Here is a 15,574-nt window from a genome sequence, read left to right as displayed (position 1 = left end):
GGGGCTTCTAGCACCACTGAGGTAGAAGTAAGAAGGCTACCGCTGAACCATCGGTGTTGGATCTTCAGGGACGGACATGGACATTTTTCCCATCACCCTGTGGCCTCACAGCCCTTTAAAATTATTTCTTGGTAGTGTGTGCTTGTAGTCCTCATACTGGGAAAGTGGAGACAGGCTCAAAGGCTAAGAAGCCTGGGGAAAATGGCACCCAGTTCAGACAAAAAGCCAGGTTTGACCTGCAAGGTTGACCTCTGGCCTATCTACTCCCATGCATGCACATACATGTGTGTGCGTGCACGCACAAACACACACACCCTGGTTTCATGGAATGATATTCAGCTTTCACTCTGTGTAACCCCATTATTTTCCGTTTCTTTTTAAGGAGATGCTGGTTTCCACCCACTAAAGTGAATTTTCTAATCCACCAGTATGTGACACCTGACTGTTAGAAACCACAGCAGCAGAGACAGGGTCCGCTAGAGGATTGTTTCCTAGGAAACCAGTGGTGGGTGTTGATGAGGTTGACTGTTGGGTGAGACCAAGATGATGACAGATGTCAAAACAATATGCAAAGCCCATACCAGCAAAAGGACAAATGCCTCGTGCGATTTGGTGTTTATGAAAGAAGAAATGTGTCCTTCCATTGTTTTTGTGTCTGTCTGCAGAGAGGTTCTTGGGTATTTAGGTGGCCAGGTCACAGCTCCCCAAAGTGAATAATCCTCCTGTATATGGAGCCTTGGAATGTCTCAGCCTGCCTCAGCAGCCCAAATGGGTCGGGGTGTAGTTGGCAAAAGGGGAGCCTGGAAGCTGGGACAAACCATGGGACAGAAACCATGCTCCTGTTTATGCTGGAGGTTCCCAGTATGGGGGGGGGTTGCCTTTAGAATGAGATAGGAGACAGATGTTTTCCTGATTGCATCATCTGGCTGGATAACCAGCTGCCTTGCTGACCTCGAGCTCCCCGCATTCTCTTTGCTCCTTGTAGGCAGCTTGGGTTAGTCTGTTGTCATTGTTGATTTGTTTTGTTTTTGTAAGCAAACACACTTGAACTATGATTATTTAGGAAATTATAAAGTGCACGTAGACAGCTCTGAAACCGATGAGCTCCAACCTGCTCTGCAATTTAAAAAACTGAGACATAATTCATATGCCATAAAATAGATCCTTTATGGCACATTTCCCTTCAGTGTTGAGAACAATATGACCATCATCAGTATTTAATTCCAAAATATTTTGTTATATTAAAAAAAATCACCAAACACAGCCACAAGCAAAGACTCCCCAGTGCTGCCTCTCTTCCTGGAGACCACTGGGCTCCTTTCTGATTCTGGACGTCTCATCTGGAGGGAGCCTAGCACTATGTGGCTTTTGTGTCTGACTTGCTCCCTGCTGAGGCATGCCTGCCTCGGTATTTCAGTTCTTCCCCTGGCCTTACAGACCACAGCTTTCCTCACCGGAGTTATCGTTGTGTTGTTTCCATTTGGGGGCGACGGTAAGCATTTGTCTTCATCTCTCTCGGGTGTGTATGGGGAAAGCGAGATCCTGGGTCATGAGGCAGCTGTGTTGAACTCCGTAGGGCACCTGTTAGACTGCTTTCTAAGGAGCCTATCCATTTTGCGTTTGCTCCACCAGTATGTGAGGGTTGTACTTTTCCACATCGTTGACAATATTTGTTGTCTTTTTACTATAGTTACAGTTATGAGTATGAAATAATTTTAGTTGTATTTGCTTAATGACTAAAGAATATTACATGTATGTATGTACTTCTTTAGTTTGTGTGTTGGGCATTATAAAATAGGCTTAATGGCCATTTGTATGTGTCTTTGAAAATGGGCCATTCAAAACCCTTTTCTCTCGTATGTGCACACAGGTGCACATGAGTGTAGGAAGTGTATGTGTGTGTGGAGGTCAGAGGTCAATTTTGGGCCTCCTTTCTCAGGAGCCACCCACCTCGTTTGTGAGACAGGTTCTCTAGTTTAGCCAGCCTGTCTCGTCTCAGGCCCCAGGGGTCCTCCGAGGGGCACTCCTTCCTCTGCATTCTTTGAACTTGGTCCTCACTTCTCTGTCTTGTCTTGGGAGGAGCATAATGTCCTGGGTTTTAAGTGGTTCCCACTTCTACATGGGCATTTACAGTTCGAAGTTTCCTTTGGGCCTGTCTCCACCGCATCCTGTGAGTTTTGACATTTTACATTTTGTTTTCTGTTTCTTCCAGTATTTCCTAATTTCCCCTGTGATTTCTTCTCTGACATGTCAGTTGCTTAGGACTGTGCTATGTAACTCCCCCGTGTTTACAAATCTCCCATTTTCCCTCCCAATACTGAGTTCTAATTCCATTCCTTTGAGTTTCGCAAGCACACACTGCCTGATGTCGGTCCTAAACTCACTGGGTCTTGTTTTACAGCCCCACACTCAGTCCGTGCTGGAGAACTGTCTGTGGGTACTCAGGGAGAGTATGCATACTTTGTAAAATATCTGAGGGCCAATAAGATGGCTCATAGGGTAATGGCACTTGGCGTCAGGACTGATGACCCAGACCCACATGGCAGAAGGAGAGAACCAGCCTCTGCAAGCTGTCCTCTGACCTGTACACACCAGCGCTGGGACATACACCCCATGTACCCAAACAAAATAAATACAGACAGAAATGTGTGTGTGTGTGTGTGTGTGTGTGTGTGTGAGAGAGAGAGAGAGAGAGAGAGAGAGAGAGAGAGAGAGAGAGAGAGAGTATTTTGTTTTTGTCATATGTGCACACGTGTGTGAGTGCAGGTATGTATGTGTTGTATGGAGTTAGAGGACCGTTTTTAGGAGTTAGTTGTGCAATAAGTCACTAGAGCCTTGACCCACAGGGCCATCTCGCTGACCCCAACATGTGCCTTTCTTGCACAAACACACTGATGCTTTCCACCAGCTTCGGGGTCTTGCACACGAACTCTCGGTGTGCCTTCCAGCTTCTGCTCCCTCCTCCTGTGTGCTGGGCCGTGTGCCTAGTGCTTCCCACACTCTTTGTCACACCGTTTCTGCAGCCACCAAGACAGAGAGAATGTTCTTATGAACAGATGAAGACAGCAAGATGCAAAGGGCTCAGTACCGCTTGCCGCACTCCACAGGCCAGTTACTATGTTGTCCTTGTCCTAATTTGACCCTTATCCTCAAGGAACAAGCAGAATTGATGGGATCACTCCCGCTGTCTGATCCCAGAACTCATGTCCCACTTCCCCTCCCAGCTCCCTGGACTGGCGTCATCCCTGCTTAGCTCACCTTTCTTGTCTGGTCAGCGTAAGGATTACAGTGGACCTAAGTGGGCCAGTCAACAAGCGCTGAGTCCTCCTGCTACTTCCAGGTGATATGATAGAGGACAATCCCGTGGCCCCGGTTGCTTGAAGTCATACCAAGTTTAACTTGAAAACAATAAACCAGGAATGAATAAGAAATTGTGTAACCCAGTGTCTTTCTCTTCCACCCCTTGTTCCACCCCCAACCCCTTCACAGAGGCCAAAGGCGACAAAGCTAAGTGGGTGTTCACCTGGCCCCTCATCTTCCTCCTGTGTGTCACCATCCCCAACTGCAGCAAGCCCCGCTGGGAGAAGTTCTTCATGGTCACCTTCATTACGGCCACACTGTGGATCGCCGTGTTCTCCTACCTCATGGTGTGGCTGGTGAGTGACAGCCCCGCCCAGCCTCTCCTAAGCTTCGGTTCTCCCTGTGGGCATGTCATTGGCCTTGCTGACCTCAGTGTCTTTCTCAGTAGAAAGTGGTACTAACATCGTGCCCTGCTGTGTGCCTGAGAGTGGGCACCATGCATTGTTCCCTCTGAGATGGGAACAAGCATTGGGAAGGGAGACATACAAGAGGCAGCTCTGGTGGGATGGACATGCTGGCCCCCTCATTTCTAGGGTCCTCAGAGGAATGTAAAGCCCTCTGTCAAAAGCTACCCCTTTCTGTGTGCCAGACACACAGGGCAATTTTATAGAAGCCCCATTTGGCCTCATGACATCCCCCATGGAATAAATATTTTTAGTGTCCCCATTTTACTGGTGGAGAAACTGAGGTATGAAGAACCCACAATTGTCTGAATAGCTGGGGCTAATGATAGAATTGGAAAACGCCTGTTTCCTGTAGGGGGCTTAAGAGGGGTCTTGGCTCTAATATGGCTGGACTTCCATGCATTGTCTGTCAGTTGCATGCACATCATTAAGTCATTTCCTTTTCCTCTTCACGCAGAGGCCAGCATCAGGGACGGTGAGGAGGGCTGGCCTGATGAGACAGGGGGGCCAGGAGAAGTTCTCCGCGAGCCCAACGGCCTCTTTCCCTGCCCTCTAGAGGAAGGATGCAGGTTAGCCGAAAGGATGGATTGTGGCAAGTTGTACAGGGCCTTGCATACTCTAGGCAAATTCCTGATACTCATAACCTGCCCAAGAGAACAAAGTGAAGCCTAGTTCTTTCTCTTAAGATCATTGCAACTGAGCAAGTGACTCACTGACCCAACGTGAGCCCTCCTATGAAGTTGGGGTGACCACCACTGCCTCTCAAGCCTGTTGGCCCATTGTTAGACACCTGCTCCCCAACCAGCCACCATCTCTTTTCCCTTCTTCCAAGCCCTGTGTGTGAAACGCCCAAATGTTGGATCCTAAACAGCACGTGGAACTTTTTCTTTTTTTTTGTTTGTTTGGGGGGGGGGGCCTTGTTTTCTTCCGTTGGTATGGAAAAAGAGCTTGAAATTGTTTCTACCCACATCCCTAGAAAAGATGATTCTCAAAGACAACAGCAGCCACACCTTAAAAGAATTGATTCTCACTTCTTACTTTCCCGGGGTAGAATGAAAAAAACCAGCCGTCTTTACATTTTTATTTATTTATTAAAGATTTCTGCCTCCTCCCCACCACCGCCTCCCATTTCCCTCCCCCTCCCCCAATCAAGTCCTCCTCCCTCATCAGCCCAAATAGCAATCAGGGTTCCCTGCCCTGTGGGAAGTCCAAGGACCACCCACCTCCATTTAGGTCTAGTAAGGTGAGCATCCAAACTGCCTAGAGCTACAGTATTGAAAACAGCTTGGTATTGGCATAAAAACAGAGAAGTCGACCAATGGAATTGAATAGAAGACCCGTCTTTACATTTTAAAGGGAATCGTGATGTTTCTTACGAAATCATAAACCCAAAACATGACAAGTTAAAAAAAATAGAGTATTTTGTGACATTTGAGTAGGCATGGGGATTAGAAAGGTCAAATTAAAGAATTTGTGAAATTCTTCCTTCTCTCCTTACGGAAAGGGTCAGTACTGTTCAAGGAGCTCTAGGTGGCAGTTGGATGGAACACTCCTACCTTCAGTATCTTCATTTACAAATCCTGCTTTTGTTCTGAAAACCAGAGTCCTAACCCAGGTTTGACTAGGGTCATGGGAGCCACACTGCTGGGCCAATCTGGCCTGTGGTATATGGCCCTGAGTGTTGATGGCCTCAGTTTGGGCTGTAAAGAAGACAGTGCCTCTGAGCTCACCTTGGTCTCTACGGTGTGTCTGCTCTGATGGCCAGTGATTCCTCCATTATGTCCTCATGAGGCCCCAGAGAGAAGTGAAGCCACCAGGCTACCCCCGACCCATTACCTTTAAGGCTGTCACTTCTGAGGGGTTGAGAAGAAACCCTTGCAAATGTCAGAGGTGCACACCTTTAACCCTAGCACTTGGGAGGCAGAGGCAGGAGGATCTCTGTGAGTTCGAGGCCAGCCTGGTCTACAGAGCAAGTTCCAAGGCAGCCAAGGATGCAAAGAGAAACCCTGTCTCAGTTTTAAAAAAGCAAAACAACAACAAAGAAAAAAGAAAAAAAAACAATGTCAGTGTCAAGCAGAGGGACCTTCAAATGGACTGTTCTTTCGAAACCACAGTTGGGGAAACTGAGGAACAAAGAGAAGCTGGAAACATGGCTCTGCTTTCCACTCAAAGCCTGCATATCTGGAGGCTTGGAACACTGGGGTTTGAGTTCAGGGTAGAATAAAGTCCATCCCTCAGACTCTGAAGTATGTGGACATTCTTACATATCATGCCCATCTTCTGCTCCCCCTGCTGTTTCTTAGCCACACAGTTCAGTGGTTTAAGGAGAGTCAGTTCTATCAGCTCCACATGTGGTAGCTCAGTTACTACCCTTAAGATGACCAGCGTCACCAATTCAGAACTCATATGTCACAGACAGTGGCTTGTGCAGACAGCTCTGGTCAACAGTGTGAACTCAGTGATGATGGACCAGTTAGGCTGCTTTTATCCCTTTCCTGATCCCTCCTTCCAAGTCCAGGGCATGTTAGCTTTGTGCCTCTGTCCGATAAAATGAAGTGTGTCTATCTGTCTGTCCCTACCCAAGAGCAGGGGCACCTGGTAGGGTGTTGAACCCTCTGTCAGTGTGGGCAGTGTGTTCAAACTCATCTGTTGTTCTTCTCCCAAGGCTATTTCTGTAATCTCCACATAGTGGCGAAGCCTGGCTCTCTTTAGTCTGGGGCTCTCAGAACCTTGAAATCTGATTGCTCTCATTTTCCTGTCCCCATAGAATACAAACAAATGATTGAAATAGAAGGAAACATTGCACCATGACCATGTGGTCCTGGCCAGGTATTCATATTACACTTCCTCATTGCATCTTTGCCGTGAGCCCACGAGAGGGCTTCGGCTCAGAGAAGCGAGCCTGACTGTCCAAAGTCACACAGCAGTTTCTGGGACTGGAACCATTAACCTTTGTCCTAGTTTCATTACTGTAGAAAAGAATACCTGGACAGAAAGCAACCTAAAGGAACTTAAGACTGCTAATTATCACATGCACACTCAAGAACAGAGAGGGAAGTGAAGGCACGGATGCTTGGGGCTCAGCTTAGGTTCTTCCTTCACTCTTCTACAGTTCAGGACCCAAGCGCAGGGAATGGTGCTACCCGTAGTGGGCTCAGGCTTCTCATATCAATTAACACAATTAAACAAGCCCCCCCCCCATGCCCACAGGCTAACCTCATCTAGACAATCCCTCCTTGATACTATCTTCCCAGGTAATTCTGAGGTTATCTTAGGATTTCTGTTGTTATAATGAAAAAGTATGACCGAAGGAACTTGGGGAGAAAGAGGTTTATTTGGCTTATGCTTCCACATCACTGTTCATCACTGAAGGAAGTCAGGGCAGGAATGCAAACTAGGCAAGGACCTGTAGGCGGGAGCTGATGCAGAGGATGGAGGGGAGCTGCTTATTGGTTTGCTTCTCGTGGCTTGATCAGCCTGCTTTCTTATAGAACACAGAACCACCAGCCCAGGGATGACACCACCCACAATGGGCTGGGCCCTTGCCTATTAATCGCTAACTAAGAAAAAGCCCTACAGCTGTATCTGATGGACACATTTTCTCAATTGAGGTTTCTTCCTTCCTGATAATCTAACTTGTGTCAAGTTGACATATTTCACAGCTGAAATATGATCAGTTCTGAAGGACACCGCTGCTAACGGTCTCTGAAAAGAGGCAAGCTACAGCCAGGGTGGTCCAAATGCCTCTAAGACTTTCTGTCTTGCTGCCCCAACGTTGCTGTTAATAGCCCCAGCCAGCTCTCCGGTGTCATTATCTCAAATGACATTTGCTGGCAACTGTGTGACTATGCATCCAAGATCTTCTTGAGATGCCTTTGATCCAGCAGGTTTGTGTCTTGGAGTTTCTCCTAAGGAAGTAAAGAGATGACAATTCAGAGATTGACATGCAGACACATTGATGAAGAGGAGATTGGAGCATTTGGCTGGGAGTACATGCTCCATTGCAAGCATGGTGCCCATGGGCATTGATACTTAACTCTCTGGCTCTTATTTGTCATAACAATAGTGTCCTCCTCACCAGTAGGCAGTAAATAATAGAACAGATAAGATTGTGAAAGTGTAGTGATTTGAAGAAAATGGCCCCCAAAGAGAGGGGCACTTTTAGAAGGCCTTGTTAGAGAAAGTGTCACTGTGGAGGCGGACTTTGAAGCCTCCTATGCTCAAGCCACTCCCAGTGCCTCAGACCACTTCCTGTTGCACGCACAAGATGTAGAACTCTCAGCTCCTTCTCCAGCACCATGTCTGCCTGCATGCTGCCGTGTCCCACATGGTAATAATGGACTCAATGTCTGAAACTGTAAGCCACAACAATTAAATGTTTTTCTTTATAAGAGTTTCCATGGTCATGGTTTCTCTTCACAGCAATAGAACCCTGACTAAGACAGAGAGTAAGATACTTTTGTGGAGTGCCTGGAATACAATAAATCCTCGATAGAGATCCAATAAGAAGCCATCGGAATATTAGTGAGGGATGAGTTATAATGCACAGGCCACACAGTGAAATTAAGCATGGTTGTAAAATGTGTTCAGGTGGTGGTTGTGCATGGAGACATATTGGTGGAATATTATTACATGAAACAAGCAGTTAGGAAATGGATAGTGATAATATGATCTGACCTCCCTTTTCTCCTAACATATACTCCAAAAGAATGGTCAAGGATGTACAGACCTCTTCAAATGGTTCCCAGACCAGCAGCTTCAGGGTATTAATCACCTGGAAGTTGTTAGGTCTCAGGCTGGGACTCTGGGGCAAGACCTGGTGGTCTGGTTCTAACAAGCCTCCAAGGGATTGTCTATGTCCCCAAGTTTGGGATCCACCTACAGATGTGATGTGTTAGTAGTGGTTATTGATGGCTCTTAAAAAAAATGGTAGTTAACTGTCATTTTCATCTTATTTTATAAAAATGTTTAATGTGGGGCTGGAGAGATGGATAAAAACAGTGGATAAAAACACTGGCTACTCTTCCAGAGGATCCAGGTTCCATTATCATCACCTACATGACAGCTCACAACCATCTGTAACTCTAGTTCCAGCAGGGGACCTGATGCTTCTTCTGGCCTCCTTGGGTAGTACATGCATGCAAAACTCTCATACATAAAAAGTAAATAAAAGGAAAAACCATTTCAAAGAAAGTTTTTAAAGCAATAAGCAGTTAATACATGATCAGGGGAAAAAAACAAGCAAAGATTTCCTTGCTGAGCATGGTTGTACTCACCTTTAATTCCAGTGCTGGGGAGGCAGAGACAGGAGAATTTCTGAGTTTGAGGCCAGCCTGGTCTGCATAGTTCCAGGCTAGCTAAGACTACATAGTAAGACTCTGTCTTAAAATTTTCTTTTAAGATGCTAAGGCTGTGGCTCCCTTAGTAGAGTGCTTTTCTGGCGTGCATAAAGCCCAGAGTTCAATCCCCAGCACTGCTTAAACCAGGTGCGGTGCTGTGCGCCTGTAAGCCCAGCTTTTAGGGGGTAGATGGAAGCAGGAAAACTCAACATTCAAGGTCACCCTTAGCTACATAGCACGTTCAAGGCCTGCCTGGGCTACACGGAACCTTGTCTCAGAAAAAAAGAATAAAAGCTTTAAAAATAAACCATGTTCAAGGTTTTTCTCCTAATTACAACAATATCACATTTAATTTAAAGCACACAGGATAAGGAGAGTTTCCAGGGCTGCACTGTGAGTTCACCCCAATCTCTGACCCTGGCCTCTTCTGCAGGTGACTATTATTGGATACACTCTCGGGATCCCTGACGTCATCATGGGCATCACCTTCCTGGCAGCAGGCACAAGTGTTCCAGACTGCATGGCCAGCTTAATTGTGGCAAGACAAGGTATGGACTGAGCCTCAACGCCTGCACCCCTGGCAAGCTCCCCGTCTCCACTGGCTGAGTTAGGGCTCTTACGAGGGACTATTGTCAGGTCCCGCTCAGAGACAGCTCACGGTGTCTAGAATTTGTCATTTATTAGATTCCCTTGTGGAGAGACTCCTGTTGTGTCGCTGTTCCTGAGGAGACATGAGCAAATTTCTGTTTACACCACATAGGGCACCCGTGACAGATTAACGAAATGTTGTCATCCAAGTCTAGCTTGGGATTACTTGCAGAGCATGGGTGAGCAAGGGGCTACTTACAGGAACATGGGAAATCTCCAAACAGCTGCACCGCTAGGAAGTCCCACCCCACCATGGATGACAACCTCATTGATGGAAGTGCATCGCAGAATCCACCCATTAGTCCTTCCTTTGTCTCAGCTGTGCAGGCCCTAGTGGGGAGGGGGATGCTAGAGCTGACAGGCTTTGTGTAGCTGGAAGCAGTGGAAGCAGGGGGTAGTGGTAGGGAGAAGGATGCTAGAGCCAATATTGTGTAACTATGAGGCAGGGGTAAGCAATGGGGAGGGGGATGCTAAAGCCAACAGGCTTGTGTAGCTGGAAGGCAGGGGTGAGGGATGGGGAAAGGGATGCTAGAGCCAATATGCTTGTGTAACTAGGAGGCAGGGGTGAGTGGTGGGGAGGGGGATGCTGGAGCCGATAGGCCTTGTATAGCCAGGAGGTAGGAGCAAGTGGTGGTGGAATTCCTCTCCTGCTTGAGAAGTTAACCATAGGCCCAATTGTCACTGTATTGTTCTCCTCAAGTTGTTGTTATGACTATAGGGCCAAGGTTATCTCTGTTCCATGATGGATATGGAACAATCTTGATATGCCCAGAAGAAAAAGCCACACTACTGCTAATACAAAGATGGACTCCCCTAGATCTTTCGAAGGGTGTTCCTATGTGGTTGTTTTAAAGGAGACGTGTCCTGAGGTTACTGTATGAATTGAGAACGGAACCTCAACTTGGAAGTCAACAGCAAATGAGGGATTATATACATTAGTTACTTTTGTAGCTGCTGTGGCCAAATTACCTGATCAAAATGACCTAAGGGAAGAAAGCATTATCTTTGCTCCTGGTTTCCCGAGAGCTCAGCCCATTTTAACAGGGGCTGCAGGGTAGAACGTGGCATTGGACGAACGTGGCACTCAACGTGGGTGGTAGGGGATCTCAACATCATGGTGGGTTGTAACCAGGGACCGGAAGCAGTGACCTACTTTCACAAGTTAGAGTCCACTTCCCAGTGGCTCCACGGTGTCCCCAAACAGTGCCACCATCTGAGGACCACGTGTTCAGGATGTGAGCCTATTGGAAACGTTTTAGATTTAAGCCATAACAAATGAGAACCATGTCTGTCTCCAGAAGGTATCATGAAAACCCTAAACAATGGAACTTTCCTGCTCTGCATTCCAGAAGTTGGGAGGCGCTTTGCTTTGTATATTGGTTTTCTTTTGGGCTTATGAAGTGACCCAGGTTGAGCAAAATGGGGAGTGATTCACAATTCTTGATGGCAAAACCAAAGAGCTGCTAAGCCTGCCCTTCATCCTTAAGCGCCTCTCTACCAAGGAGAGAGCATCCCATACTGGGCTCGCACATGGCTTCCTGGGAGGCAAAAGTTTAAAAGTCCATGGGAGGGGGAGGCCAGACAGTAGGAGTACCTTCAGGAGACAGGAGAAGAGGGAGCACCATGGAGAAAGGTTGGCTCTGGAAATAAGGACACATTCCTTCAAGACATACAAAGGCTGACAAGACGGCACGAAGAGAAGGCGGCGTGAGACCGTGAGGTAGGCAGGAGCCTGACAGAGAGTTAGAGGCCATTGGAAGCAGCAGCTGAGTGGTGCAGGAGAATTGTCTGTAATCTGTCAATCATGTTTTAAATAAATGCTGATTGGCCAGAAAATATAGGCGGGAAAACCAGACAGAAAGTAGAAATGATGTAATGAGAACAGGAGAACTCTGGGAAGGAGGAAGTTGATTGCTCCCACTCCTGCCCAGATCACCGAAGCAGCAGGATGTGAGCTGCACCACTAAAAAAGGTGCTGAGCCACATGGCTAACATAGATCATAAAAATGGGTTAATCAAGATGTGAGAGTTAACCAGTGCTAGAGCTAATGGGCCAATCAGCTTATAATTTATGGAGACCTATGTGTGATTTTCTTTGGGGCTAAACAGTCATGGGGCACCAGGCAAACAAAAACCCCAACAAACAAATAGGCCCGGCCCCATTCATGTTACAGCTGAGGGGAATGGAATTTAATTGGGTGACCTTTGACATTAGTGTTTGCTTCCTAGGGCAGATCAACACTTACTCAAAGTCTGAAACCTGGGGTCTGGTGCCTGGTGCCTGTGAGGCCTGCCCACTCTTCATGGTCCAGGAAGAGCCTGCTTGGCTCCTCCTGTGAACTGCAGCTCTTTGGCTTCCTGGGCCGGTAGCTGTACACCTTAGGCTGTTTCTGTTGTTACAGGCTGTGTTTCTGTAGCCACGCTGCCTTCTTATAAGAACAGTTGTTGCTGGATTCGAGCCTGCTTGATTCTGTATAACTTCATTCATTTGATGGCATCTGTAAAAATCCTCAGTCAGGGGCTTTGCGTGACCGTGAAGTGGAGGCAGGGTGGGGGCAGCTCCATACATGAATATAGAAAGCAAAAAGAACGCTGAACAACGCGGGGGCCTTGCTGGCATTCAGGCACATGAACCTGGGCAAAGTCAGTCTCATGCATACTCCACAGCACACAGGTGACAAAGTGAGCCCTGAGTGGGCGCCAGGGAAAGACAAGACAGAAGGATGTTTGGTTTAAACCCTGACTAGGAGGAAGCATTGCCAACGAAGGGTCTTATTTAGGAACAAGGGACAAGCAGAGCCCTATTGTAGGATGCTGGCTCCTCTATCTACAGCAGGAGAAGTGTGAATGGGGTCGGGACTTGGGGTGCAAAGCAGTCATAAGGTAACAGTGATGTGATCCACAGAACCCAGAGGACATGGTCAGGGTTAGAAACTTCTCTGTGACAAAGGCCCCCATTCAAAGTCAACTACGTGAAGCAGGAGATCACATAGGGTCTCTGATGAGAGCTTTGCATCAGGCCTCCCTACAGGCTCCCTGCAAGTCAAAGCAAAGCCCTGTCCGTGTTGACTGGGGCGCTCACATTGCACCCAGACCCTCAGGCCCTGCAACGGCCCTGCAGGTTACAAAAGCCCCAGGAGACTTGTGTGTTCATTAAGGTGTACACTGCCCTAAGGCTTCCAGTCACCTGTGCAGCTCAGAGAGATGTACTCATCCCCCAGCCCACTCCCCTACCTCCACTTTCTGTCTCTAAATTCCAACATCTTTAGCCTGTCCTCACCAGGTACAAGTAGCTGGTCCCAAACAATCACTGCACGTTGCTTTAAGTTGCTAGAGGCTAAGAGCCTAGTAGTCCAGGGTCATGGAAATCCAGACCTCAGAGCCCTAAGCTGCCAAGATTCTAAAGTTCTTCTTACCAAGGAGGAAGAGGCATGTGCTGGGGGTCATCAGAGGACAGCAGTGAGAACGAGGGAGAAGGAGTGGCCGGGCAAACGGGAGGGTAGTGAAGAGGCAGGTCTGGATGCTGGACAGACTTGATGATGAATGTCACAGCTACCATCGTGTCTATATTCCCTTCTGTGCCCACATTTGTGGGTGCCGGCTTTCAACGTCAGAGTTCAGCCAACCTGAGTCTTTTCTTAAAATTTGTTCTAATTTGTGATCCCCACCTCAAGAGAGGAAGTGCCTCAGCTTTGTGACCAACAGGATCTTGGACAGTGGGACAGGAAGGAGAACAATGACCACTGATTAGAAAGAGAAAGGTCAACCTTCAGAAACCACTGGAATGTAAGAGTTGATACTATGTGGTCCCCAGATAAGGTCATGGATGCCACTGTCTAGGCACAAATATACATAATGGCTTCGTAGAAGGATACTAGACCAGCATCCTGAGTCTGAGCCTCTGGCAAAGTGTTAGCCCTTGGTCACCTGCCACATGACCCAAACCCAGCATAGATGGGGGAACTAAAGGAGGCAGAGCCGGCGGTGGGCCCTTGACAATGGCAGCTGAACCTGACAGGAGGATAATGGAGGAACCTGTGTTCTTCTGCTAGAACCGGTATTGGCAGAGGGGCAAACAGAATTTACACCTAACATTTCTGGAAGCTAGAAAGTCAAGTTCAGGGGTGGGCAGGGCTGGCACCTTCGGCAGCTATGAGGGAGACTCCTTTTCCTCTCCTAGCTCCACCTGGCCCCCTTTGTGCTTGCGTGGTTTCCTTCTGTGTACTGTTGATACCTGGGTTTCTCCTTTTCCTAGGATACCAGTCATCATAACCTTCATCATAACCCATTCCCTCCAAATAAGGCCATTTCTGAAGTGCTGCTGTGGGGTTAGGACGTCCACATACGGATTCAGCTCACAAATGGGTCCTGTAGATCTCCTGAAAGAAAGGGGAGTCTTAGACCTCACAGAAATGTTTACAAACATAGAGTCCATGAGGGACTCCCTTCCCTTGAACAGCACTGATAGAGGGGTTCAGAGAGGGAATGGGGGTTCCCTGAGACCAACTCCTGATGGAAGGAATGTGTTGCTTATCCCCCAGGCCTTGGAGACATGGCAGTGTCTAACACCATCGGAAGCAACGTGTTTGACATTCTGGTGGGGCTTGGCATCCCGTGGGGCCTGCAGACCATGGTTATTAATTATGGATCCACAGTAAGTCCTGCCACTTCCTAAAGAAGGGCATAGGTATGTTTCCGGGGGAAGGATGGTGCCCACCCAGTTCCAGCCTGGAGCTCTGGAGAGATGTGTTACCCTTTGTCCTTAGCTCCCGCTCTCTTTGATGGCTTCTAGAACAGCCTAGTCCTATCTGAAGAAGGAGTCCATGCTTACTACATGCTAATCGCTGTCTCTTGCTTTAGCTTAAGCCCACTAGCACCTCTCCCCATCCTGGGCCACTTCCTGATGAGCCCTGTAGACTTGAACCTGAGGCTCCCCCTTGTATGAGGTCCTGACCATTCCTGCATGCTCGTCTGAGGAAGCCCTGTGTTTCTGAGAGGAGAGAATGAATATTCTGAAGAGGGCTGGGCTTTTGGAATAGACTGGCCAAGCAACTCAAGCTTTGTGTGCTTCGCTTCCCAGGTGAAGATCAACAGCCGGGGTCTCGTCTATTCCGTGGTGCTGCTGCTGGGCTCCGTCGCTCTCACTGTGAGTTTTAGCTTCAAATGGGACCACTGTGCACATTTCATTCCATCCAGTCCAGGGTGGTGCACACCTATACATCTTATTTGGCAAATGTATACATCTCTGCCAAGGAGATGTGTATGCTCGAAAATAGCCAAAACCCTCTCTCTCTCTCTTCCAAGAGCAACTGCAGCCACCATGGTACTTCATCCTGAGCAAATAAGATGTCACCAGGGAACCAGGGCAGTGAGCTTGGTCAGTGAAGGCCAAGGACCTGAGTTTGAGTCCCAGAACCTATGTTGTTAAAATAAGGGGTCCTAATGGTGCACACACTTACAATTCAAGAGTAAGGAAAACAGAGACAGGCAGGTCCTTAGAGGCTCTCTGGCCACCCAACCTAGCCACGTTAGAATGTTCCAGGTTTAGTGAGAGACTTTATCTCAAAAGGAAGTAAATAACATTTGAGAAATGATAGCCAAGATTGTCCTCCGGGCTTTACATGTACCCACATACATGTATGCCCCTATGTGCACGCACACACACACATACAAAAATGTCTCTAGGGTTGTCATGTCACATGGTTACATTTCATTTCTTTCTGACTGGTCCAGTGAGAGAGAAATTCTCCTCACATGCTGAGCTGACAAACGGGGGGCATGATAGTCCTCGGGATAACACGTAACGACAGTGCGATCCTCCCG

General features: G+C 47.7%; 1 protein-coding gene across 2 annotated transcripts in view; it reads left to right on the top strand.

The window, feature by feature from the left end:
- Slc24a4 (solute carrier family 24 member 4) overlaps nucleotides 1-15,574 on the top strand; it is a 143,312-nt gene that overhangs the window by 120,968 nt on the left and 6,770 nt on the right. For both annotated transcript variants that reach the window (XM_075948727.1, XM_075948726.1), the window contains exons 13-16: nucleotides 3,490-3,656; nucleotides 9,537-9,651; nucleotides 14,293-14,405; nucleotides 14,832-14,897. In XM_075948727.1, the coding sequence (XP_075804842.1) occupies nucleotides 3,490-3,656; nucleotides 9,537-9,651; nucleotides 14,293-14,405; nucleotides 14,832-14,897 (461 nt within the window). The remainder of the gene's footprint in view (nucleotides 1-3,489; nucleotides 3,657-9,536; nucleotides 9,652-14,292; nucleotides 14,406-14,831; nucleotides 14,898-15,574) is intronic.

Source organism: Microtus pennsylvanicus, chromosome 14 (assembly GCF_037038515.1).
Source record: "Microtus pennsylvanicus isolate mMicPen1 chromosome 14, mMicPen1.hap1, whole genome shotgun sequence".
In the NCBI taxonomy this organism is placed as follows: Eukaryota; Metazoa; Chordata; class Mammalia; order Rodentia; family Cricetidae; genus Microtus; species Microtus pennsylvanicus.
The sequence above is the reverse complement of the archived record's forward strand: the minus strand, read 5'-3'. Positions and strand labels throughout refer to the sequence as shown.